The sequence below is a fragment of the Triturus cristatus genome, chromosome 6 (genome assembly GCF_964204655.1).
Source record: "Triturus cristatus chromosome 6, aTriCri1.1, whole genome shotgun sequence".
Taxonomy (NCBI): domain Eukaryota; kingdom Metazoa; phylum Chordata; class Amphibia; order Caudata; family Salamandridae; genus Triturus; species Triturus cristatus.
In genome coordinates, this window is record NC_140589.1 from 956516030 (window position 1) to 956542534 (window position 26505).

At 43.9% G+C, this 26505-nt stretch overlaps 1 protein-coding gene across 1 annotated transcript in view; it reads left to right on the plus strand.

Annotated features, from left to right (window-relative positions):
* Positions 1–26505, plus strand: part of LOC146820844 (solute carrier family 22 member 2-like) — a 384966-nt gene that overhangs the window by 250540 nt on the left and 107921 nt on the right. The window contains exon 7 of the mRNA XM_085611653.1: positions 12958–13172. Within this exon, the coding sequence (XP_085467779.1) occupies positions 12958–13172 (215 nt within the window). The remainder of the gene's footprint in view (positions 1–12957; positions 13173–26505) is intronic.

A 26505-nucleotide genomic window follows, 5' to 3' on the forward strand; every position in this document is an offset into this window, starting at 1 on the left:
CCAACGCCTTCCTGGTTGGCAGCCCGAGTTTTCCTGTCAAGAAACCGCAAGTCATCCAAAACTCGGTGGCCAGGCTGCTTTTGGGTCTGCAATCAAAGCTTAGTGTTCGTACACACCTGCGTTCCTTGCATTGGCTCCCTGTTGAATCTCATCTGAAATTCAAAACGTTATCTATCGTCCATTGGGCCCTCCACGGCCTTGGCCCTATTTATTTGCAGAAGAGCTTTGCCTTTTACATACCAGGGAGACAGATGCGCTTGTCTGCTCAGCTGCTGGTACAGACCCCTAGGTTTAATCGCCAAAGACTTGGGGGGAATTCCTTTGTGCGTAAAGCTGGCCTGGCTTGGAACATGCTGCCATTGGCTCTTCGGGGCACCCAGGACCCTCTGTTGTTTAAGAAAAAACTTAGCTTTTTTAGTCTTTGATGGTGTGCATTTCTCTTTCTTTTCTGAAGCAAGCGCCGGGACACTTTCGAGTAGCTGTGCGCTGTACATATTAAATATAACATACCATAAATGAGCTACTTATATGTTATCTTAGGTTCAAAACTCAGAATGGAAATGACAATTGTAGACTTTAGTATATGCTGCATCCGGCAGTGTCATTTTTTCTAGGTGTGCAACTACTCATCAGGATTGCATGCCAGTTAGGATCAAGTTGTTGCCATGTGGGCAGCAGTAGTGCAACTCTCCCTCTCGAAATTGGTACAGCCTGGGCTGCAGCTTTGCAAATCTAAAAAATTACATATGACGGGAAAGAGCAGGGCCTGGTGTGCACATTTAGTTAGTGGCACCATCTCATGTGAGATAACTTCAGCCAGTCTTGGCTTTGTATCCAACAGCACATGCATGGTTGTGATTTTTAAATGCCTGCTTACAATGGTGAAAAGAAAATGACAAGTTCCAGAGTGATACAAAATTATGTTAGCTGAAACGCTAGAGTTATCCTGGAGCTGTAACATGACATGTGTTCACGACGCAGCTTCCTCTAGCCATGAAACAACTCTGTGAACAGTGCCAGGCAGGCACCAATCTTTACACAAGACAACTAAACAAGGACTCCTTGCACTGACGCGGAGATTGGCATAAAAAGCATTTCAATTATGATTTTCTAAATGCACTTTCGAGGCCAGTAGAGGATCTCTGAGAGCTTCAACACACACGGCTCTCAGCCATGACCAAGAACATGTCAACGATCATTTCTTTGTATGTAATTGATCTTTGCAGTGGGCAAGAATGGAAGTCAGGGCTATAAACAAAGATTGTTAAAATTATAAGAAATTACAAAACTTAGAGTAAACAGAAGACCCTATAGTCTAGACAAGGAGACCAGCAAAAGGGCTCAATTGTATCACAGACACTGGATAACATGCAGCACCAGCTGGGTTCACCATCACTCCATGCCAGGGCCACCCCTAGTGCTAGGGAAGGCATGCACGTTGAGACGTGCTGTCTGCTGATTTGGCTTTTCTCCTGTAATGAGGAAAGAGAGAAGCCCAAAACAGAATGCACAACTTACTGCAGAGAAACGGAAACAAATTCTGTGCTGTTGTAGAGCCAGAACATAAACTGAGGTATTTCTTTGAACTGGAGTGTTTCTTATGGCCCGTCAGGATAGAAATATTGTAGTTCCTTTTCTATAGTGCAAAAAAAAAACATTCTGAAGTGTGATGCATACTCTTATTAATTAAAATATTCTGGTTCTCCTAGAGTAACAGAAAATAAACAGGGCGATGCACTTGCCGATGCAGGGATGGGAGGCACAAGTGGACACTTTTAACAACATTCCTGCGACGCAATACCCTGAACCATATTTAGAAAGTAGAATTAAGCCACTTTTTGTGACTTAACGCCGCTTTGTAAATATGGTGATGTGGTGTTTTGCATCACTGAATTCCAGAATGTAAACTGGTTACCAAGGTGGAATGTTGGAACTGTGATTTGTGACAGTTGATCTGGTCTTCAGTATGAAGGGGGTCTCATGATGTACGCTACCTAAATAAAGAAGAATATACCCTCAACGGTGACTCTACGAGTTTATTGAAGAATACACCTCTACATTTTAACAATGAGGCTGGGATCTAGAAAGACATGTAAATCTCCCTGGTGTGACCAACTTATCAGAGAGTCTCCTTTCATTGAGACATAGATCTTGCCAGGAATAATTCTCCCTTTAAAGTCAATTGTTCCCCAAAAATAGCCCAATAGGTCAATGGTCACTCCCCATAGCCTTTTTGTCTTATGTCAGGTTTCAATATTGTTACCTTACCCACAAGGTTTCCCTCGTAAAACACCTTCGGAACCTGAGTAATTTTGGTTCCAGAGTCAAAGAGCATTTCCACTGGGGCATCTTTGATCAGCACTACTTCAAAAGGCCCATCACCATTGCGTTCCCTAACTTGCAAGATCTTGAATTCTCCCTCATCTCCTCCATACAGATCAACTTTCCTGACCTTTTGTCCTTTACTCGATTTGCAACACTTGGAGAAATTACCTTTCTTTCCACAAGCTTTACATATGGCTTTCCAGCCAGGGCAATCTTTGAAGTTGGCCATATGACCTTGATTGCCACACCTGAAACACTTGCCCTGGAAATTTCTCATGTAGGTAAACTTTGATGCACTACTTGCTGTCGTTTTGGGCTTCACAGTTTCCTCATCCACTATTCTGACTACTTCACCATCTTTTTTATCTAATGACACACCCTTTCATTGAATATCTACACATGCTTTAGAATGTTTGTGTGTCTTAGCTATAGTAATAACTTCATGTAATGACGGATTACCTTTTTGCTACACACTCTCCCTTGCTTTGTCAAGAGTGCATCCTAGCATAAATTGGTCCCTCATGCGTTCATCCAAGACAGCCCCAGAGCCACAACTAGAAGCTAACTTCCGTAAAGCAGTAATATATTGTTCTATGGAATCATCTTGCCTCTGCATTCTCTTTCCAAAGTGAAACCTTTCAAGAACAGTACTTATCTTAGGAAGGTAATGTACATCTAACTTCCTGATGCAAATTTCATACTCGTTTAAACTAGAGGATTCATCATCTGGGAGCTCTGGAAGGTGTTCAAAGACTTCCTGACCTTTTGAACCTAAACAGTGCATGAGCAAGCAGGTCTTTCTCTCTGCACTAAGAGACGTGCCGCAAACCGTGGCATAATGTGTAAAGACCTTTTTCTATTTCAACCAAGGAAGTGGTGGATCTCCAGAAGAATATCTCCTCAACAGTGACTCTACGGGTTTATTGAAAAATACACCTCTACAGGTACCCTTCACACAGGTATCTGCGTGAAAGAAGCATGAAACTGGTGTTGCTGTGGCCGTTCCACCGCAACACATATTGGTTTTTGACGCTGCCCCAGATTTATAAGGCTTGGTATATCTGAGTCAGTGGCAAAAACTGGCAAGAGCAGGCGTTAGAATGGCAAATCGAGGAGAAATACTTTTATATTTCCTTCTTTTTTCTTTTTCTATATGTGCCACATTCTGCAGCACATATAGAAAGAGCAAAATACCATGACTGATTGTTTATGTGCAGGGAGGTGTCCCTTCCTGCACATAAACAATCATTAAATAATGACGATTTGCTACTTCTGTGTGTGGTGTATTCTACAGCACATACAGAAGTAGCAAATCACCATTATTGCTTGTTTATCTGCAGGAAGGGACACTTTTCTGTACATAATCATTCCCTGCAATGAAGGCACCCGTGTACTATGGTGCAAGGAGTGCAAGGCTGCCTCTGTTGGCAATAGGCAGCTAATTCTTGTGCCTGCGTTAGGGAAATCGCAGGGGTGCACCATACTGTTGTAAATACAACACATCCCTGCGTTTTGGAAATGTCGGAGAGCAGCGCTGTTAAATTTGGCACAGCTCTGAGCTTCAACAGTTCCTAGTGCATATGCCCCTGGATGTGAAATCACTGCTGCAGTGCCTGATTATATGTACCACGTTGAGCCCACTTATTCGCTTTGCCAAACCACATTGCATTTAATGCCTTGTTAGGTCTTTCAATGTAATATGACCTGTGATCTTCTGTGATCTACAAAGCCTGGGGTGGCAAAGGCAGTGCCAGGGATGCAAGGGGCACACCAGAAATCACAGCTGTGATCCCTGGTGACCCTCACATTACATCAATGCTGCTGCTCCATCTTTGCAAACAAGATAGCTCTTCCTGTTTGGGGGTGTTACTTAAAGCAATGTTCACATGTGCACTGCTGAAATCTTGCAATTGCACTCGCAATGCATCTGCCAAGACAAGGTGCGTATTTTTCAAAGGGAAGCCCCAAAAGATGAGAAAACAGGTAATCTTTATGCTGGTCCTGCTGTTACTTATTTTTACAATCAGGCGTATGCTAACAACTTGGACTGCTGCAGCAGGTCCTAAACTGAAGGGCACTTGAAGGTAATGTCTACCAGAAAATGCACCCAAACATTCCCTGTGGATGGCTGAGGCAGGACCAGAAAGGAGTGTACTCAGGAACACAACAGACCAACGCATATCAGCTTTGCAATTTAAACAACCAGCTAAGGTTCCACAGGAAGTGCTCCAGAGATTGGCCAAACAAGCAGGGGTACCAGTGTTGCAGAGTACTGTTACAGTATGAATAAACAATACTATACTAAATATCTTGATTATCATAAAACTAAATCTCATTACACATGGGCAACAGAGAACACATCCACCTACAGAGATGGGAATAACAGGAAATGTGTAAGAGGTGTGTAATCTTAACTCAGAAGTCTTTCTCCTACGTGGTCTTTACCTCACAATCTTTACCACGCAGGTAAGTACGACACAGGTAATTGGTTTTTAACTATACCCTGTATCTGTTACTACACTGTACTTTACTCCGCACTTAAGTATTTTTTTAAGATAACAATATTTTAATGTCATGAAAAAAGTGGGTTATCCTGTGTGTAGAGGCAAAGGGGAGTTAGAGTGATTTTAGGGTTAAGAGGTGGTAGAGGCAAGAAGGAGTAAGAGGGATTTTAGGACTGCCAGCAACATCAGAAAAATGTGGCGGGCAGCCATTACAGGACTCGGCAACTCAGTCCCTTGTCCTGAAGTTTAAAAATAGTGATATAAGGGATCAGGGGAGGGATAGCCTCCCCCCGTAAGCCCCATGGAGTGACCCAGAGGCACCCCTCCCCCAGGCTGGAATACAAAAAAAATTGCTGCGATCCAGCTGGACTCCAGCAGGATCAAAGAAAAAAACAGGGGGTCACATTGTGTAATTAAGAGGAGGGGCACAGCCCTTCTGCCTGAGCCAACTCCCAGGGCTGCATTCCATAAGGGCAGGAGCAGCATGTGGACCCCTCCCCGAGCTACTGTATGCCTGTGGTAGCCCGTACAAAAGGGGAGACGGGCTGCACGGCCCCCCTTCCTGTGCCTCCAAACGCCCCAGGGATTCTATACCCTGGCGCGGATATCATTAATTTAGGAGAGGGGCATTGCAGGGCCCTCCTCCCTCAGCCATCGTCGGCCCCAGGGAGCCCACCCCCAGGGTCGAACTGTACCAAAAACGGGAGGGGTCACGTAGCCTCACCTCCCTGAGCCTTCTAGGGCCTGGGGACCTTATCCCTCGGGGTCGGCTCACTTACTGTGAGCCAGGGAGCCAACCCCTGGGACAAAGCAGTTTCCTTGCCCACACTGGCGTGGGCAGGACAACTTGTGTTTGCGCCTGCCTGGTGGAGCATTTTCAAAACTCCCATCAAACGAAAGTAAACACAAAGTCTGATCCCAGCAGGCGGGAATTTTAAAAATGCTCGCGCCGGTTGGGAGCAGACTTGTTATCTGTTTCCCTGCGTGCCCTGATGCGGGCAGGGAAAACGATTAACAGATTGCTCTGGGCTCGAGAGAGCAGCATACATACTTGCCCCCTGTGGACAAGAGCAATGCTGGGTACCGCAGCATGTGTAGAGCCGGCTAGGGGCTCTGAAGCCCTGGGGTTTCTTGTGTGCAATAGGCCTCAGATTTGCGAGAGTTTAAGCTATTGGCATTGTCATTTACAATGCCAATAGCTCAAACCCTCGTTAACCTTTTGCACTGGAAATGCTTGTTCTTGTATGGCCATAAGGAATGGGATACCCAGAACCTATTAAGGCCCGGAGAGGAGGGGCCACATGGCCATGGGTGATATGGTCCCTGGGATATGAAGGCCAACCCTATGCTGTGCACGGCAAAGGCTGTGCATGGTGTGGGTTTTGCAGCCTGCTGCGGGTTTGGCCACAGTGCCTGCTGGCAGGCCAAGCGCTGTGATCAACCCCGCTGCACACGACCAAAGGCTGTGGTCAGTGTGGGATTGACTGCCCACGGACAGTTGGAAGCAGGGCCTGGCTGCAACACAGGCCATGCTGCTAACCCTGCACCAGGCTGTGCACATTGTAGGGTTGGCTGCCTGCAGGGAGTAGGATGAAGTGCCCAGTGACCAACCCCAAGCCATGTGCAATGAAAGGCCATGCGCAGCGGGAGATTACCTGCCTGCAGGGGAGTCAGGTACCTCTGGGTAGGTTGGCATCAGGACCTGGCCAAACGCCAGACCCGGTTTGCAACTCTATGCGGTACACAGCCAAAAGCCATGCAAAAGAGAGGGTTGGCTGCCTGTAGGGGGTTTGCTGCAGGGCCTGGCCAAAAGCCATGCAGAGTGGGGGTTGGCTTTACGTGTGGTAATAAAATTACTTCACGTTAAAAAATCCCTAGAAATTCACAGAAAAAGTAACATTATAGTTAGGTGTGATGAAAAGATCTGTTTTGTTGAAAAACAACCATCAGAAATTCACCGAAAAATAACATAAAGGTAAAAGTAACATTATAGTTAGGTGAATATGTCAGTGACAACATTAATGATTTGAACTAAAAAAAGACAGAAATTCACCAGTTAAAGTTAGCAGAGCTAACTATAACTTGTGCCGTCGCCATGCACTGCGTATGATCTCACGTATTACATCACTCATAACATTTGATATGACATCACTGTTGACATCTCAAATTACGTGCCAGATGTACGACACACCAATTTGCGACTCACAAATTTTGTTGCATTTGCAAGGATGTATAACACTGTCTCAGACACTGTTAGCGATTCCTAATTGGGTCGCAAATTGCATGCCTCATGAAATATTAATGAGGCTGTCGCAATTTGCAACCCCATTATGAATGGCTAGCGCTCCCAGGGATGGTGGCCTGACGGGGTCAGCTGACCCCCATGTCTGGGACTGCTTTTAAATAAAGCAGTATTTTTTTTCTTTAAATGCAGCCCATTTCCCTTGAAGGATAACGGGATGCATTTAAAAAAGAGAAAGAAAAAGGAAACTTTTCAGTTTCATTTTTTTAAGAGCAGGTAGTGGTCCCTGAGACCACTGCCTGCTTTTAAAAATATTTTCTAACATACTCACAAAGGGGAAGGGGTCCCCTGGGGACTCCTTCCTTTTTGCGAGTGGTTTACCACCTACTTGAAGTATGTGGTAAACTGCGAGTGTTTTGCGGTCCCAAAACAATTGTACATGGCACGGTGACTCGCTATTAGGAAGGGGCGCCCCTTCCTAATAGCAGGAGTCGCAAATGCCATTTTGCGAGTCAGTGACTTGCAAAATAGCATTTGCACATGCCATTACCCTTTTTTGCTGTCGCAAACGGATGGCTCTCCTGTTTGCGGACGCAAAAAAGGGTTGTACATCTGGCCCTACATCACTTATGACATCATCCAATGAGTGTGCTAGTTTGTTTTATAGTTTACGTAGTGGCGTGGAAATACCATATTACTTTTCTACCGAATTTTCTACAGCCTGTGTTCAGCTCATTGGTGTAACTGCATCATAGGTGTGTAGAGGTATTGAATACGTTATAATTCTTTGTATTGAAGAGTAACTTTTTGTGCAGATAACAGTTGTCGACTTGTGAACAGTATGTTCTACACACGTTTTATGGTTCTGCAGAAAAAGTTTCCAACAGGGCAAAGATTCTACATAGTAGATACTAAGTATTGTAAGCAGCCATTAGTTATTAGACAGAATTGACTCATCATGACAATTTCTACATAACAGAGAATACTGTTTGCGCCATGTACTAACCTATGGACATGGGCTTCTTTTACTTCAGAAGATAGGCTAACTGTAAAATGTTCACCACAGTATGAAAGCTGCAGATAGCATGATCTTTACCACCTTCACACCTTCATTATTGGAGTGCACAGAGTAAACTCTATCCATGGAGTAAAAACTGTTTATAGTACCCACTTTTCTACTCATATCAACTTCATTTCTTCGTGTAGGTTCCGTGTCTGTGAGGGGTTTGAAATAGATACAAGCTGTCTGTAGTAGGGCATTCATTTTGTAACAGACGAGTATCTTTAGGAACTTGGCTTTCTCTGAACAGTTGTATACATATTGTACATAGTGTGCAATGAAGGTTTCCCATATATCTGTGGTTGATTGTTATTGTGAACTAGGCTACCAGTGAAGTGTATGAATTGGGGTCAAAATTGCACATAACACATGCTTGATACACCTCAGGGAATTGTGTCTGTGATGACATTAATGATGCTTCACATAATTCTGAGCTATGTTGTACTTACTTCTGTCCTCTAATGCCATACTAGTTTATAGGTTAATTTGTGCAAAAGAAGCTTGGATTATGTCATCAGTAATGTCATCAGTGATGTCATCACTTGATGTAATGTGAGCTGTTATCATTGATGTCATAAAACATGCCATAAGTGATGCAATACGTGAGGTCATAAGCAGTGCATGACGGGGAAGAAAGTTCTAGTTAGCTCTGCTCACTATAACTGGTGAATTTCTGTGTTATTTAGTTCACAACATTAATGTTGTTACTGACATATTCACTAACTATAACGTTACTTTAACCTTTGTTTTTGTCAGGGAATATCTATCTATCTATCTATCTATCTATCTATCTATCTATCTATCTATCTATCTATCTATCTATCTATCTATCTATCTATCTATCGATCCGTCTGTCTATCTATCTGTCAGACTTTACAGTGTGGGTTAGAGGCAGACGTTGTAAAGCCCATTGTAGTATTACAATACGTTGTAAAGGTCAACTCATTGTAATGCCCATGGGGGTAAAGGCATGCTGGGTAAAGACTGGCGTTGTAACATCTGATATTCATGGAAGGTGGGTTCTACTTTTGTGTACAAGAGAAAGGGGCGCTGTAACAGCAGGGACGGTCAATAAATTATGGTGGTAGGATGTTAATGAATGGCTTAACCTGCAGCAGAAAATGCAGTGTGGTACACTCGACATGGCTCAAGGTCAAGGGCAGGGACATGGATGATAGGCAAGGAGGTGATATGTGCTTGCGTCTTATATTCACAAATAACGCACAGGCTAAATGAAAACATGAAGGCTAACAAATTATGGGCCCCTGTCACAAAAGTAAATTTACATCTGTAGATATACTAACATGTAAATCTATTCTTGCACCTTTACACTTTTTTGCTATGCACGATTTGTAAGTTTAAAGTGCATTTAAACAAAATGTATATATTTTTTCTAAAATTCTGAATAATTGTATTTATTTTAACGTTACTTCAGAAGGTGTTTTATATTAAGTTACTGCCTCTATTGTTTTCTGTGTGTTGCTGTACCAGTGAGTAAAGACATCAAAAAAGGAGCGAAGTTTCACTCCTTATACCAGGCACACAGCTTCTATAATGATTTTCGCAGTTTTTAAACTCTTCCATGTTTAGCAACAATTAATCCATATACTCCCAAACTTTTGAAACAGCTCATTTATTTCTTCGTTTTTTTCCACACACGTGAGATGAATATGTTTTTAACTGCTTCTTATGCCACGGATATGCTAATCCGAGCCTTTTTCCGGGCACGTGAAAAAACATAAGACATTCTTAGTTGCTGATCTCATTGCACCCAATGCATTTCGGGCTATTTAAAAGCCCTTCTTCAGGGGATTCTACAAATAAAAGAACATTGCTATTAGGATTCAATTTCTTAACCACTATTACAAACTGTATACTTTTGTTATGCCACCGAGTCATTACCCTGTTGTTATACAGCGCTTTTCCCTCTAAAAGCAGAACTCTGTTCCTCCCGCCATTATGCCTGAAAAACTCTCTGTGCTGCCGATTGTTAACCTTCAATTTCATACATAAACAGTCCCCTGATCTTCAGAGAGTTTTTCAGGCATAATGGCGGGAGGAACAGAGTTCTGCTTTTAGAGGGAAAAGCGCTGTATAACAACAGGGTAATGACTCGGTGGCATAACAAAAGTATACAGTTTGTAATAGTAGTTAAGAAATTGAATCCTAATAGCAATGTTCTTTTATTTGTAGAATCCCCTGAAGAAGGGCTTTTAAATAGCCCGAAATGCATTGGGTGCAATGAGATCTGCAACTAAGAATGTCTTAGGTTTTTCACTTGCCCGGAAAAAGGCTTGGATTAGCATATCCGTGGCATAAGAAGCAGTTAAAAACATATGCATCTCACGTGTGTGGAAAAAAACGAAGAAATAAATGAGCGGTTTCAAAAGTTTGGGAGTATATGGATTAATTGTTGCTAAACATGGAAGAGTTTAAAAACTGCGAAAATCATTATAGAAGCTGTGCGCCTGGTATAAGGAGTGAAACTTCGCTCCTTTTTTGATGTCTTTACTAGCACCGTGAAACCAGGGTAGTGCACGGGATCCAGGAAGCACGCAAATCAACAAACTGCTGGCATAAAAGCAAACAAGAAACTAATGCCAAAGAAAGGTGTGCACGGCAATTTTTGTGTACCAGTGAGTAGCCATGGTGGGCGCTGGACTTACTCTATGGCATGGCTAAAGACATTCATGGCGCTTGGGATCGCTTTGTCTGTATATGTTTAGAAGTGCAGTTTTTAAATAACCATGGGTTTACTCTTCTATGGGTGGGTGTTTTGTTCTTGCATGTCGCTCTTTAAATCCCTCTTTAGACCCCTCTAAAGTCCTCCCATTTAGGTTAAGTTTGTCATAGAAACGATATTGGATGTTTGTGAATAGCATTTTAATGAGATGTGGACCACTACCGTACTTACTGCAAAACATATTAATGAATAGGTCTCAAACATTACAATAAAGTGTGCTGGTTGCTGTGTTTTAAAATGTGCATCATTTCGTGGGTGAAACAAACAATATAAATGTATTGCGTGGTCGCGCTCAGATTACTGTCTGCTTCTACTTCCCGGGGGGCATATCATCAACGGGTAGCGGTAAATATCGCAAGTCGCGCTTAGCGCAAATTTGATTATCGCCGTCTATCTCAGGTTTACATCACCGTGTTAGCGGCGTATTAACAACTCTGCCAGCAGGTGATGTACAAACCAGCGATAGACGGCGATAATCCTCATTAGCGTGTGAAATCCAGCGATGACCCCAATGAAAATATTGATAATAGGTGAGTGTGGAGGTAACCAGACGATCCACCTCTGATGCAAAACATGGCTAAGTCAACTTTCAAGCAGACGTAAGAATCCGGTGATAACCGCGGTTTGCGCGGACTTTTAAATCGCAACGCGGTTCCGGGGCCGCCTTGTAAATACTGCGATGTCGTGTTAGCGACATCTTTCATGTTGTTTCATGGCAGGAACGCCTACTTTGCATCTAATTAGCGATGTATATTGCTAAGATGCAAAGCATCACGGAAACGGCAGCTAACATGCACTAATGCATATTAGCGCCGCCTTGATGATTGTGCGATAAATAAATCGCCGCTTTTTCGATTTGATTTGATTTGATTTGATTTATCAATTTGTAAAGCGCGCGATTGCCCGAGGGCGTCTTGGCGCTGAGATATACCACTGGGTCTGATGATGCTGACTAAGGCTGTGTGGAGAAAAGCCATGTTTTGACTTCCTTTCTAAAGGATATCAGGGATGGGCTAGTTTTTATGTCTAGTGGTAGTTGGTTCCATATTCTTGCTGCATGTAACAAGAAACTTCTTCCACCCCAGTTGGTTTTCAGAACTCTAGGGACCCTGATGCATTTCATTTGGCTGGATCGAAGTAGTCTGTTTGGCTCGTATAGTTGCAGATGTGATTTTAAAAATTGTGATCCAGTTCTGTTTAATGCCTTATATGCCAAGCATAGTGATTTAAAATGTATCCTACTTGCAATTGGTAGCCAGTGCAGGCTTTTTAGTTTATGGCTTATTTGTTCGAACTTTGGTATTCCTAATATCAGCCTGGCTGCTGCATTTTGCAGGCGTTGCAATTTAAGTAGAATTTTCTTCCTTGCTCCGGCATATAGGCCGTTCCCGTAATCCAATCTGGACAAGGCTAGTGCTGTTACCACTGTCTTGCGTGAATCATACGGTAAGTATGGTAGAATGTTTTTAATCATTTTTAGAATGTACCAGAGTGACGAAGCTAGTTTACTGGCTTGAGCGTCGAAAGAAAGGTTATTGTCTAACAAGACCCCTAGGCGCTATGTGCCGAAAAAGCGGCGTTATGTCCCTTGATAATATGCCCCCTGGTTCTTAAACGTCCACAGGCATCTTCTCTACCCTCACTGGAATTTTGGTTCCTGCATTTTTTCCTTTTTTTGAAGCAACCATCAATTTCCATTTACAGGGGGGAGTTCGCCATGTTGCGGTATGGTAGGTATAAATAATGATAATTCATCCTGCTACCAGGGTGCGCTAAAAATGGAGGAAGAAAATTCAGATGAGAAAGGATGGCTATCTCAGAAACTCGTCGACGTCTGTCTGGGTTCTGATGAGTTTCATTCACATAAGCACCACACAGTAACAACTTTGAAAAGTACCCCATCAAAAACGCATAACACCCATTATGCCTGAATAGCTGCACAGATTTTCCTCAGTTACACTCTCTAGCTCAACCAGGTAACAAGAGTTGGTGGTTGTAAATGATGTAATAGATTTTAAATCATGCAATAGATTGTAAATCCTGTAATAGATTTGGTTGCCATTCGTGTTTTTTTTTCTTTCAGGTTTGCGTGCGCGGTGCTCTATCAGGGCCTCATCATGCACATGGGTATTGATGGCGGGGACCTTCATTTTGATTTCTTCATCTCGGCACTGGTTGAATTCCCTTCAGCCATCATCATTTTAATGACGGTGGATCGTTTCGGCCGGCGGTATCCCTGGGCTATTGGGACCCTGCTAGCGGGGATTGCCTGTCTCGTCAATGCATTTATCCCACATGGTGAGTGGCTGCTGCTGCCCGGCAAAATAGTCCTGGAAACCAAGGGGCAGATTTACAAGCTCCTTGCGCCACTTTTGCGTCACTTTTCCCATGTTAAAAGTGACGCAAAAGTGGCGCAAGGAGCTTGTAAATCTGCCCCCAAGAATGCATTGTGCGCTACTTGGCGCCAAAATGTGTAGAACGTGCATAAGTTGGCTATGCTAATCAGCACTGGCAATTTAAGAGCACGTACCATGTATTGAAATGGCATTTTATTGCCCCACTCTAGCTTCTTAAAGGGCAATTCATAAAAAAGTTGCAGTTCAGCATACAATTTCAAATGTATATATTGAAGGCCCCTCTTTTTACGAATAGAATAGAGAAAAAGTCACATTTGTAAAAAAAAATTGCACTTCACTATAAAATAACGAAGAATGACAAACTGCACATTTCCTTATGAATTGTACATTAAAAAAAATATAGTGCGGGAAAAACAACACTTTCGCAAAATATTTTGAGCAGTGAACCATGCCAGCGCTAAGTTGCCACGAGAAGCACACTTTTCATAACACAGGGAACAGCGCAGCTTTTTGTATTGGAAAACATGTTAGCACCACGTAGGGTATTTTATGTAACCAAATGCCCCCCGCCAATATTTCTCTACAGTAATGGTGTGATTTAGCAACTTTTCATTGTAGCTTATAGTATTGGGGTTGTATTATGATCACATGGAGAAGTGTGGCTCAATGGTTAGAGCGGCAGACCTTGATGCAGAGCTCTGGTCTGGGACCAGGGTTCGATTCCCGCCTCGGCGGGGTCTCGGGCTAAATAATTCCTGATATTCTCGCCTCAGTGCCTATTCTAATCATGGGTCCCACGCTGCAACTCTGGGCAATAGCTTGCTTAATCTCCAACAGCGCTGGGATGCCTGGCTTCACCATGGGGGTGCCCAGGAGTGGACACTTCACAGGGAAAGCCAGGAAGGGTTCCTACAGCAGTATGAGTACAAGCGCCGAGATGCCTCAGTGGTGAGTCGTACCAAGTTTACATTCTTTGCATTTTAGAGACGCAGAAGGGGTTAACGCATTTTTTTATTCTGTCTACAGCACAGATATTGGCCAGAAATTTTAAGAGTTTGTTCTGGGGCAAAGTGACAAAAAGCTATGCAAACTCTTGAAAGAGTATTCACTCTCCAGCTCAAAAGCATTTTTTGTACTGGAGGGTGCTCTTTTCTCCGCACAAATAGCACTTTGAGTTGTTGCGTACACTATGGCTCGGGCGTAGCTCTACAAGGTTTGTTTTCCCATCCAAGGGTTACACGAGTGAACTTGATTTAATGCACCAGAGCTGAATGTTGAAGTGGAATCATTGCATTTGGGTTACTAACAATTCCTAAGCAGGGATCTTGGGCACCGTGGTACTGGAAACAAACCTATTTTGCTCTTCACAATATCACACACACAAATGGCACTAAGAAGAATAAATTTTTTTAACTAAAAGCATTTATTGCAAAAGGGCAAGACTTTCTCAGCACATCTAAAATAACAACACAGAATATCATATACACAGCAAATAGGCATTCTGTGAACAACATTAGCAAAATGAACATTTCTAACCTAGTTAAAATGTAATGTAAAATTTGACACCCTAAAACCTACTTCTATGTGCTAGGAGAGCATGGAAAGTATAAACTGTAATCTAGACTTTCTTAGGGAGAAGCAACTCACTGCATACCTTATTGACTGCAAAAGCTGTGGTTATCAGAGTGGCGTTGAAGGCAGTGTTCGTGCGAAAGGAAAACTGTGTCCTTTCTCCTGGAGTCAGCTAATTACCCGCATTAGGTGCCAAGTAGCATCTTCTTTGTGCAGCAGTCAAGACCACCTCCAGGAGTATCTTCTGAGATAATATGGCCAAAGGACTCTCCTGACAAATGGTAAATTGGTGGCACTTTTATACTATCTGTTATCAATGATTGGAATTTCTAACATAAGTTTAAGAATTTCTGACATAGAATATTTGCATCACGGTGTATGTTCCAGACATACCCTGAAGATCATATGAGGTAAATATGTTAATTCAGACCACATTGCTTTGACTATATGTCTGTGTTTGCTCTTATTTGACCTTGACATTGTGATAATTAAACACTTGTCCCAGACTGATGTTGCATCAGGTGTCATATGTGTAGCATTGTCTGAATGACTCAACACTTTCACAGTTCTTGGAATGATAAGGTCAGAGGATATCTGCGTCAATGGAAGACATGACAAAGATTTACATGAATAGAGAAAAATGGTAATTCCCATTACCTAAAATTGAGAAAATGGCGACTCCTATTACCTAAGAGGGATTTGGAGCCTACTTAAAATACAGACCTTAGGGGCTTTGTGCAGTGCTACGGTGCATTAAGGTGCCATTATTTGGGTGTAACTTGGGAGGATCAGCGCAAACACCCATAATTCGTATGCACAGCTCAATATGCTAAGATAGCCAGACTGGGCTTGAGTGAAAAATTAGCTCCTTCTTGAAGCAGATGCTAACAAGGAGAAATGTTTTTATTCCTCAAAATATTTCACAAATTGCATGTCTGCTTTACTGTTTAGCACACATACAATGTATGGAATGTTTAAGAATTTGTCTGTGATTAGGATTTTGTACTCGAAGGGTATGCTTGCAGTACAAATCCTGTGCTAGACACCATGCATACACTTCAGCACCATGATGCAAAGGTTGTGCGCGATCCTCGTTAACTTGTCCCTGCACCAGCGCAGTGACAGCGGGTAGCAGCAGGAATTATTTTGAATGGATATGGCTCCGCACTGCTTTCTCCACCTTGCTCAACACAGAGCAGACATTTTGAGTGTTGCTCTGCATTGCACTAAAAAATAATGTTTGCCCCATAAACTAAAAATAAATCAGAATTAGTGCATGTGCTACTGGCAGCACAGAACCATGAAGGGGCAATAACTACTCTGTGTTTCTAAGCTATGTTATCTGTAGGCCATACACTACCACATAGAGGTTCAGAGTTAATATATGCAGTAGAGCCTAGAAAAAGAAACACATAGACGCCTTCTGTGGTGTTGCAGCACACGAATGGTGTCTTGAGGCAGCAAGATAGCACTTGTGTTTTTTGCCTTTGAAGTGTCTAAAGTTCATACATATAACTTGGAATTTCTCTGATTGAATGCACGAGTTGAGCTGGGATTGCATTCCACTGTTTCTGACTTGTGCTGTCTGAAGTTCATGCACTAACTCAGATAATTATTGAGTTAAATGTATCACATATGGATGTCTACACGCAAAAAATAAATATAAAAATGGGCAAGCAGCTCTGCGGTGCGCCAGCGTAACTCTTCATGATACATTCCCAGATGTTTAATAGGTGTCAATTTCCATTAATTTTCCCTGCTTTTTCAGTTGCATATACATGTTCTGTCAGTTGTAGTAATAGGTTCCATGGCACTAGGTCCTATTAAGTGTGACTGTTAAATGCGACTTAGCAATATTGTGGGTAACTGCTGTGTTGCATATATTTGGAGTTTAAAATAACAGTGCTGTGAGACTAAATGTGTGAACTATGTGAGAGCTATCTATAAGGATTTCTGACTGATAGTTGCTGAAGATAAAAGCAATGTGATGTGAAACACTTCAAAAGAAAACTAAACCGCAAGACAAGGAAATTATATATGCGACTAATGTTTACTGTGTTGCGAGACATGCCCAATCGTGTGATATTTGGGAGGGGTTGGTGTGTGTCACGGTGCACCTTATGTTTCCTTTTGGGTGTACTCATTTCAACATGCTGTATGTACTTTGTGGCCAATGTGGCCAAACGTCGTCTTTAAAACACAACAACAAATCTGTTTTAAAAAAAATGCAAGAGACATACAGGCAGACAAATTTCCACTTTGTTGCATCTTAATGTCACATCAGATCACCCTATGTTATTTGAATTCATAAAGCGCATATCTGTCACCAAGACGGCCTCATGACGCTTGAAGTTACCAGAACCAACCTGAGACTATCTCTAAAAGCCACTTTTGCTGTGTCTGTCTAACATCATGCCTCCAGGAGTGCCTTTTGTGCCAGAGAGTGACTTGCTTTAAGGGTTTTGGGGAGACTATTTCCTTTCTACATTGAAGTGGGTATGTATGTATGAACGTAGCTATTGCTAGAAAGTGTGGACCTAGCTAGAAAACATGTGCTGAACAACAGATGAGAACCAGTGGTATGATTCTAGCTCATTTATGAAGACACAGGTAATGAGTGTGTTCCAGTTGTGTAAGGGGGTAGTGCTCCTTCAAGGGATATGATTTTAGTTTCTTTCTGAATTGTATGAAGGTCGTGCAGTTCTGATGTTGATGTGTGGTGCTCTTCCAGAACCTGGGGCATCGATATATAAGGCCTATCTTTCTTGTTTTTTTAATCTTTCTTACACTTCTTCAACAAGTGTCTGGTACTAGCCTAGCTGTTCATAAGGCGCTGTCCACCAGAGGTGATTAGTTTCTTTGCCAGAAAAGTGGTGGTGTTGTTTCTGATGGCCTTGTTCATGGGTCAGTAAATCTTGAAGATAAAGTGAGCTTGGAAGGGGAGCTTGCGTGCCTTTGAGAACAGCATGTCCGCCATCCAGGTGGAAGAAGACCAGGGTTTCCAGAACCCGACTTCAATACAATGCTCCAAGCCCTTGGTTGGCCTTCTGCTATTCCATTTAACACTGCCACCTACCCTCTGCAGCACACACAGCTCCAAAACTCTGTAAGAAATCTCAAAACTGAATGTGCTCCTGTGGCAGCACCTCCTGCCTCCAACTGAGAAATATCTTCCATAGCAACATATCACTTGCAGATACCTACCAGTTAGTACCTGTGGATAGTATGAGATAAGATAATGACTGAGAGCATAGACTCAGGGCAATATAACCCCACATAGGGCAAGAGAAGCTCAGGTTTTCCCATAGTTGGGATGAAATTTGAGTAGGTACTTGACATCCAGTTCTGGATTAGCTTGAGCATATTGTGGCTCATTGAATTTGAAGGTTGAGGAGATTTTGAAGTAAAGTTGGGTGTTATTGGCATACTGATGTGTCTTGATGTTGTTCATGAGTATGCTTCCAAGGAGGTTCATGTGGAGGTAGAATGATATTTGACATTGCCAGTGTAAAATTGTGTACATTCTGTCTTAGCAGCATTAGGAAGTGTGGAGAAGGGTGATGTGAGTTGAATGTTCTGTGCAGAATGAAGGTGTTGTGGTGTGTGAAGGAAACTGGTGTATTATATGGTGTGAGTGTGTGACTACACTGTGTAATATACTTACAATACAAACTGCTGATTTGTTAAATCTTAGCTCAACTCAGGGTAGCTGTAACACTGAGCAGTCAGGCATAAACGAAGGAACAACAGTAAAGCATTTAGAAGTACAAAACCCACCAAAATCACAAAAAAACCAGCAGTTCTTTTTGGTGAAGGCGACTGTTTGTCTTGGGCAACCAACCCACACTCTGATGACTGTTTCAGATCCAGAAAAGTCTGGTGCAACATTTGAGTGTTGTGACTTGACTTCCCCAGCTGAACCTCAGTGGCGCGTAGCGATTAGGTGAAAATGGCTACTGACTAGACAGGATGCGCTTTCTCGACTTTTGTGGCCTTATTGCTGTAACAGGAAGTTAGCCAACTGACTCTTGGAGTTCATGTCTTCTGTCTGTGGCACAGGGGAGACATTTTCGCAAGAAGTTATGCACCACAGGCACACCTTTCTTATCTAGACCAAGAATCAACAGCCTCTCTTGCCAGGAACAGAGAACAGTGGGGCAGTCCTTCTTCAATTCTCTCTCCAATCCATATGTGTTCTGAGATCGAAGTGGCAGGGCTTTATTACCAGAATTTGCCTTTGGGGATGCTGCAGTTACAAGTCAATGTGCTAATAGGACCTTTTCCACCTGATGACAATGTTCTGCAATGTGTGGCATCTAGTAGGGGTGGCTTGTAAATTCTGCTCTGCTGGTGGGGTTCGACGAGTTTTGCCACTCCACACTCCGCTTGGAACACGGAGTTTGGCAAAAAAAACCTCAGCTAAACACCGGCAGAGCGAAGTTTACCAGCGTAGCTGCCCATCCAACTGCTTTCTACATTTCAAAGATCTTCGATGTGCACACACACAAATAAATGAATGAATTAGCAGATTTATTGAGCACAAACTAATGGTCGGTGGCATCTTGGCGCTAAAACAGAAAAACAGAACAAGAAAGCGAAGTTCTGAATCCTATTTCTGGACAAAGAGCCAGGTTTTCAGTGATTTTCTAAAAACAGACAGAAAGGGGGCTGATTTAAGTTCTACTGGCATACTGTTCCAGAGTAGGGCTGTGGACCTAAAGAAGCTTCTGTCACCCCAGGAGTTCCTTCTAAAAGAGGGAACCACCAAGTTCTTTGCAGAGCCCCAGTGAAGGGCCCTGCTAGGGTATTCCACCTCAAGTTGTTCTTACAAAAGAAAGGACCCTGCCCATGAAGGTTCTTGTAGGCCACACAGAGAGACTTAAAAAGAATACATTGCCTAACAGGCAACCAGTTAAGTTTCCTAAAAGTTGGGAACTTTTAAAAGATATCGTGCCGCTGAATTTTGCAGAGTCTGAAACTTCTTCAGAGCACCTACCGAAAGATCCGAAAGATTGAGGTAGGGGCTGTTGCAATTTTCAAGTCTTGCCAGTGCAAGAGAGCTGACCACAGTTTTCAAGAGCAAAAATCGTAAATATTTCTCAATTTTCCTGACCAGTCTCTATTTAGCATTATTCCCTGTTTTGTAACTTTTGACTATGGGGTGGGGAGTGAGCCAAGTTCTGGTGGCCACAAGCTGGTGTGCAAAAGGAGGAGTTGTTTCCAAATAATAAGACCTCCGTCTTAGAATAATTTAATTTCAGACAGTTGCTATCCATCCAATTGGTCCCCTTATTCATACATTTTCTGAAGGTATCACTGCAATTTTCATGTCATTTGCTTAGGATGCTAGGGATAGGTTCAAGGATTTAATAAGCCTGGCCAGTGGTGTGATGTGCAAATTGAACATCGTAGGGCTCAATGAGGATCCCTGTGGGACTCCACAGGGCAGAGAAAGTAGGGCTTGGAAGTTAACTTTCCCCATGCCACCACCTGCTGTCTATTGGTCAGAAACAATTTTAAGCACGCAAGTGCAGGGCCTCCTATCCCCAGGCTCTGCATATGGTCAAGCAGCATAGCACAGCTGACCCTATCAAAGGCCGCAGAGAGGTCCAATAGGACCAAAGCAGGGTTACCTCCTGTGTCCAGGGTTGCTCTGATTTCCTCTGTAGCCACCACCAGCGCTGATTCAGTGTTGTGGTTTTTACCAAAACCGAAGTGGGTGTCGTCAAGGAGATGGTTGTTATTCATGAAAGAGACTAGCTGCACGTTCTTTACTTTCTCCGCTAACTTGGCGTGATAAGGGAGCCTGGAGATAAAACGATAGTTGTTCAAATCCATAGCATTAGTATTGGCTTTCTTTAAGAGAAGAAGAACTGAAGCTAATTTCCAGTGGGAGCGGAAGAACCCCTATTTGAACATTGATGCAAAAATATCAGTTAGACGCAGAGCCACTGGTTCTGTTGCCATGTGCACTATCTTTGGTGGTCACGGGTCTTGAGTAACGCCGGATTTGATTGTTGGAATGAGTTTCCACAGTTGCTCTACTGAGGGAGCCTCGAAGATCATCAGCCTTGCGCTCCCTATATCTGGAGTAAAGGACTGTGTTATTGATTGAGCATCGAATTGCTGATGGTAAACAAATCAGATGGCGCTGGAATAGCATCTAAGAAACAGCAAACCCTCTTGGCTGGTTCACCTGGACACTGTCCCAGCCTGATTCCTGCTTCACCCTCCTGAACTCCTCTTGGACTGAAAGCTTTCCCCACCCGGACCCTGCCTCATCCCTCAAGAGCCTAAAGCCACTATAGCCCTCCCTCATCTGGGCCTGCAGTGCCCGCACTTGGGCTTGAGGTGCTGTTCCATCTAATGATTAAATTCCCATTATTGGAAAGACACAAGAGGGAAGTGAAGCGCAGTAGGATTCCATCAGTGCCAGGGCATGCTGGAACATCCCTGAATTGTTCCATTTGGAAGGAAACTGCTGCATGTTGTCCATCTCCTGGGGGTTAGTGTTTGCACAACAACACCCCACAGGTGTCCAAGTCATTCTTTCCACCCTCATTCATCACCTGCAGCTCCCACTGAAGGTCACTGATGAGGCTGAGGGTGTGCCACCCGTGAATCTCTGGTGCTCTTCATCTCACTGGTGTTTGTGAATGGAATGCACAGACAGAACTCATTAGGGCTTTAACAAGTGACGCACTCAGTCTGAACTGTTAGCCTTTAATAAAGGCCACTTGTATAACTGTAGGTGTGTTGCGATTACAAGTGTTTTCATGCGACTTCCACCTCGGATCTTCTGTTGTGTCTGAAAAGACTGCCATTGTATAATCAGGCAAAACTGCATCTGGTTGCCTCATAATAGACAATTTGTTGATGTGGTTGGCTTCGATGAGTTCCAAACTTCTGAGCTCACCTTTGTAGACAGTGGGGTCTGCAGGAAGCCGGGCTTGACGCAGGCGTGAGGAAGTCTGTGTGGGGCGGTGCTAGGATTGCCACCTCGTGCTGCACTCGAGCATTGCTGTCATGGCTGGGATGTCATGCAGCCAGAAGACGCATTAGTTGACACACACAACTAGTATTGCCCTGACAATAGTCATCTTTAGCTGAGTGATACCATCCTCATAAAGTAAGTGTAATGACTTCTTTTATTCAAGCGCTAAAAGACTATCGCTTCATTTTACACTGCTGATCTATTTTATATATATATGGCCTACACCACTGAAACTAGCCTGCATACCTTTAAATGGTAAGATGTGAATGTCTAATTGTTATGATGCTCAGACGAAGGAATAGTTGGCAGTTATCTTGCCTGCAAGTTATTCGTCTTGAGGGAGCAAGATGTATGAAGCAACAATCTTCTCTTTCAGCTCTGAAAAGCATGTGACATGTTTGGGTTTCATAAAGACGTTCATTTATGCAGAGCTGAACATGGCATCTGTGATCGAATTAAGTGTGTTCTTCATGCGCACTCCCAGTCCCTTAAATAATAAACGTGTCCAGCCCATATGGGACATCTCAGCATAGCAATAAGCAATAAGGGCACCTGAGAGCTTTTGAGTGTGATCTCTCTACCAAAGAGAGCTCAGTCTGCTGTGAACTGTTTAATGAAGCAGCCCTGGATGCTGACAGCGAGAGCGTCATAAACATTAGAGGTGGGAGGGACTTCGCAGAATATCTCAGAGTTTTTATGTTACTCCACGGAGTACAACTCCGTGAGTTCTGTCCACCCACAGCATCGAGCTCTCCCAAAGTGTACTATTCTGGCCACTCATGAAATGGCAGGACTCCTCTTTCAGTGTGTGGAGCTTGTAAGCCCACCCTATAGGTGTGGCCACCTGAGGGGTACACGCCAACAAAAAAAATTGTTTGCCAACTGGTCTCCCTTCTCTGTCCCTGACGCCAACCCATCTACATGAACAAAAGTGTAGCCTCTCTTGTGTGTGTCCACCATTTGCCCTTCAAAGGCAGGTTCTCATGTGAATCTCGCGCTTTGAGCTCCCACGCTATATGGCTTCCTACTAGGGAAAGTTAGCACCTCTTGCAACAGCAGGCCTCTGCTGTTCCCACTCCTGGGAGTCATTCACACTTTCCCTCAGGAGGGCTGAAGGCTGCCTGGTGGCCAGCAGCTCCGGATGATGATGATGATGAGGACAAATTTATAAAGCGCACCAATGCGCCAGGTAGTGTCCTTGCACTAGTTAAGCCGCAAGTAGAAGATTACAGAGTGAATAGGCACGTTTTTAGCCCTTTCCTAAAAGCAAGGTTCGATCCTTCCTGCCTCAGATACAGCGGGAGAAAATTCAATGCAGACAGACCTAGAAAGGAAAAAGAATGCCCGCCAATCCTTGTCATCCTCACTTTTGGCACTCTAGCAAAAGCCTGATGCGAGGACTGGAGGCTCCTGTCCGGATTGTTAAAAATTAATACGGGAGGCCAGGTAACGTGGACCAATATTGTGCAAGGCACAAAAAATCAATACCAGTGTTTTAAACAAAATTCTCTTCCTTACTGGCAACTAGTGCAAGGAAGAAAGATGCCTAGAAATCCTAGTCCGGACAAATTCAGCAGAAGTTGTGACACGGTGTATTGCAGCATTTGAAATCTGTGAATGGCACACTCTGGAAGACTGGGATATAAAGGATTAGAATAATCCAGGTGAGAAGTTATCAAAGCCTGGAAAACCATTTTCCTGGCTGGAAAGGACAGAAAGAACAAAACCGTTTTCAAGGCCCGCAGGATATCAAAACATATTCCAGTCACAGCCCTGACCTGTGGTTGGAAAGATAAGCAATTGTGTCTCTGTGAGACACAAATGAAACAGAGCCATCTGGCCAACATACCGACCAAGTGGTAAGTGCCATAGTGCCAAAAAAGAGTATTTCAGTTTTGATGGTATTACACACCAGTAGTTACTGATGCAACAAGTCAAACATGGCAGTTAGGTATGATTTAATAGAGTTGAAAACCAGATCCTACCCATCCTTAAAGGAGAAGAGAATCTGCGTATCATTTGCATATGATACTATCTTGGTTCCAAATGACTCAACTACCAAAACAAGTGGGATAGGATAGACATTAAACAAAGTTGGGCTGAGGGCAGGGCCCTGCGGGACCCTAACTGAAATTGCTCAATTGCCAGAATCAAACAGAGGAAGACAAACTACCTGTTCTCTATTGTCTAAGAAGGAAGTCAGCCACTTAAGGGCCAAACTCTTCACACCCATTCTAGAGAGGCAATCCAGAAGGAAGGAGTGGGGAACCAGATCAAAGGCAGCTCACAGATCTAACAAAATCAACACAGCCTTACCCCTTGCATCCAGAGTGCCTTTGATTTGTTCTGCCACCTCGAGTAGGGCCGTCTCAGTACTTCAATTCCTCCTAGAGCCTTACTGACTAGAATGACGGAGGTTGTTTATCTCAAGATAACAGGAGAGTTGGCCGCTAGAAAACATGTGCAGCAGAGGGGCAACTTTCTAAAAGCTCCATTTCTTAAAAAGTTACATTAAATTTGACTTGGGCATCAAATCAATCTTAATGTAATGTTTATTTTGATACCTTGAAGTGCCAACTTTAGTAGTCCCATTTCAACGTTAGCACAGCTGAGTTGTCAGCATGTAACCCTGTACTCGCTAATGGAGCCACTAGCTTTTTCATTGTAAAATTAACATTTGGGGGTTTTAGTGATAGAAAATACAAGTCAGATTATCAATATACAGCAACCTGATTTAGGCCTGCTGTAGGAGTGACATATATATTTATAGATATATTTAGTTTTAAAAATGAGGCTTGGCCTTTGCCATTACTTTACATGGCAAAGTAGAGTTAGCAGTTTAAAACTGCTATGCCAGTCTGCAATGGCAGGCTGGGTGACATGTTTTCACATTGTCACATACAAGATGGCACAACAACTGCTGTAGCACAGGTGGGATACTTTAACTTACAGACCCTAGGCTCCCCATGTACCATATGCTAGGGACTTATCAGTAAGTAAGGTTATACCAATTGGGTATAAGCCAATCAAACATACATTTTAAGGTTCAGAGCATTGGCACTGAGGTCTGGTTAGCAGGCCTCGGTACACTCTCTGAATCAAGAAACCAGCAGCATCTGGCCAAACCTTTGGGGATGATAGTTTAAAAAGAGGCGATTCCTTTCATTGTGGATGTATCATTTTTTTTTTTTTTTGAAAATTATTTTTATTGGCATTTAAGAATATGAGCATACATACATCACTTGCCATGGAAATGGGTACTTTACATTAGCGGACAAATAGACCAACGTCAGTATAGAGGGTACACATCTGTCTTGTTCCGTGGAAGTGGTCTGTATGAGTGCAAAGCAGTGCCTGTAAAGAAAACTGGGGAGGAGAACCAAACTGGGGGATGCCATGGAGTTCTAGGTGATGAGTTCTATGCTATGCCCCAAGTCTGCCATTGCCCGTTCGGCTATATAGCTGCCGCCCATCTAGCGGGGGGTGGGTGTGTGCACAATCCGGGATGAGGAGCCGTGGGGTGCATCAGGTGAGCAGAGGGGGGAACTCAGCTGGCCCGGGGGTGGTGCTGGGGGACACTGGGGGGATCCCCCACCGCGGAGACTCGGACCGTGTGAGGTGGTGCGGCGTCGGGGGTATTCATGTCGGCTACCAGTGCAGCTGAGGTCTGAGATTGTCTGAATTGGTGTAGTAGGAGCGCCCACTCTAAAGAGACTGGGGTTTTACGGGTGCCTTTAGCCTCCTCCTCTCGTATTGCGTCCTCCTCCGCAGCAGCCCATTTAAGAACCGCCCCTACCCAAGCTGCAAGCGGAGGACCAGTAGGGGACCGCCAGTGCATTGCTATACAGCGTTTGACCAATAGGTGGGCCAGGAAGACGAAGTGCATCGACACCTTGTGTCGTTTTCTCTGCCCCAGGATACCCAGCGCGCATCCCTCCCAGGTAGTCAAATGGGTCAGCCCAGTGAGGTCTCTGAGTGTTGAGTGGATAGAAGTCCAATAGTTCTGGATGCCCGGACAGGTCCAGAACATGTGAAAGAAGGCAGCATCCTGCGCCTGACAACGAGGGCATAGAAATGTAGTGTTGGGATAAAAACGTTGAAGGCGCGCTGGCGTCAGATAGGCCCTATGGAGAATGTGAAACTGTATATTCTTAAAGCGGGCATTCCTGGATACTTTTTTGGGGGAATTCTATCGCTCTGTCCCATTCGCTGTCGTGAAATGGTCGTCCCGTCTCCTCCTCCCATAGGGCTCGGAGATGCACCAGCAGTGGGGGTGTTAGGTTCCCAATTGATTTATACAACCACGTAATAAGGTGTCGACCCCGTCCCAGTTGTAAGAGTGTGTGTAGGACTGGGTGTGTGGGAGGTTCCCCGTGCGTGAGGTCAGCATATGGTCGAAAGTGGCTGAGGAGTTGATAGTGAAGCAGGAACTGGCCTGGGGGCAAATCGTATTCCTCCATGAGCTGTCGGTATGGCCTGAGCTGTCCCTCGTCAAATAGCATTTCCGCTTCGACAATGTCCCTCGCCGTCCATTCCCGAAGCATGGCGGGTGTGAAGAATCCGCTATTTCTGGGCCAGCCGACCAGCGGTAACGATGGTGTGTACGGAGGGCAGCGCGGTGCCATGCGGTGGATACGTTGCACGCATTTCCGGGCAACGTCCACCTGCAGGGGATAGGTTTGCGTGGGACGGGAACCCGGCAGAAGCA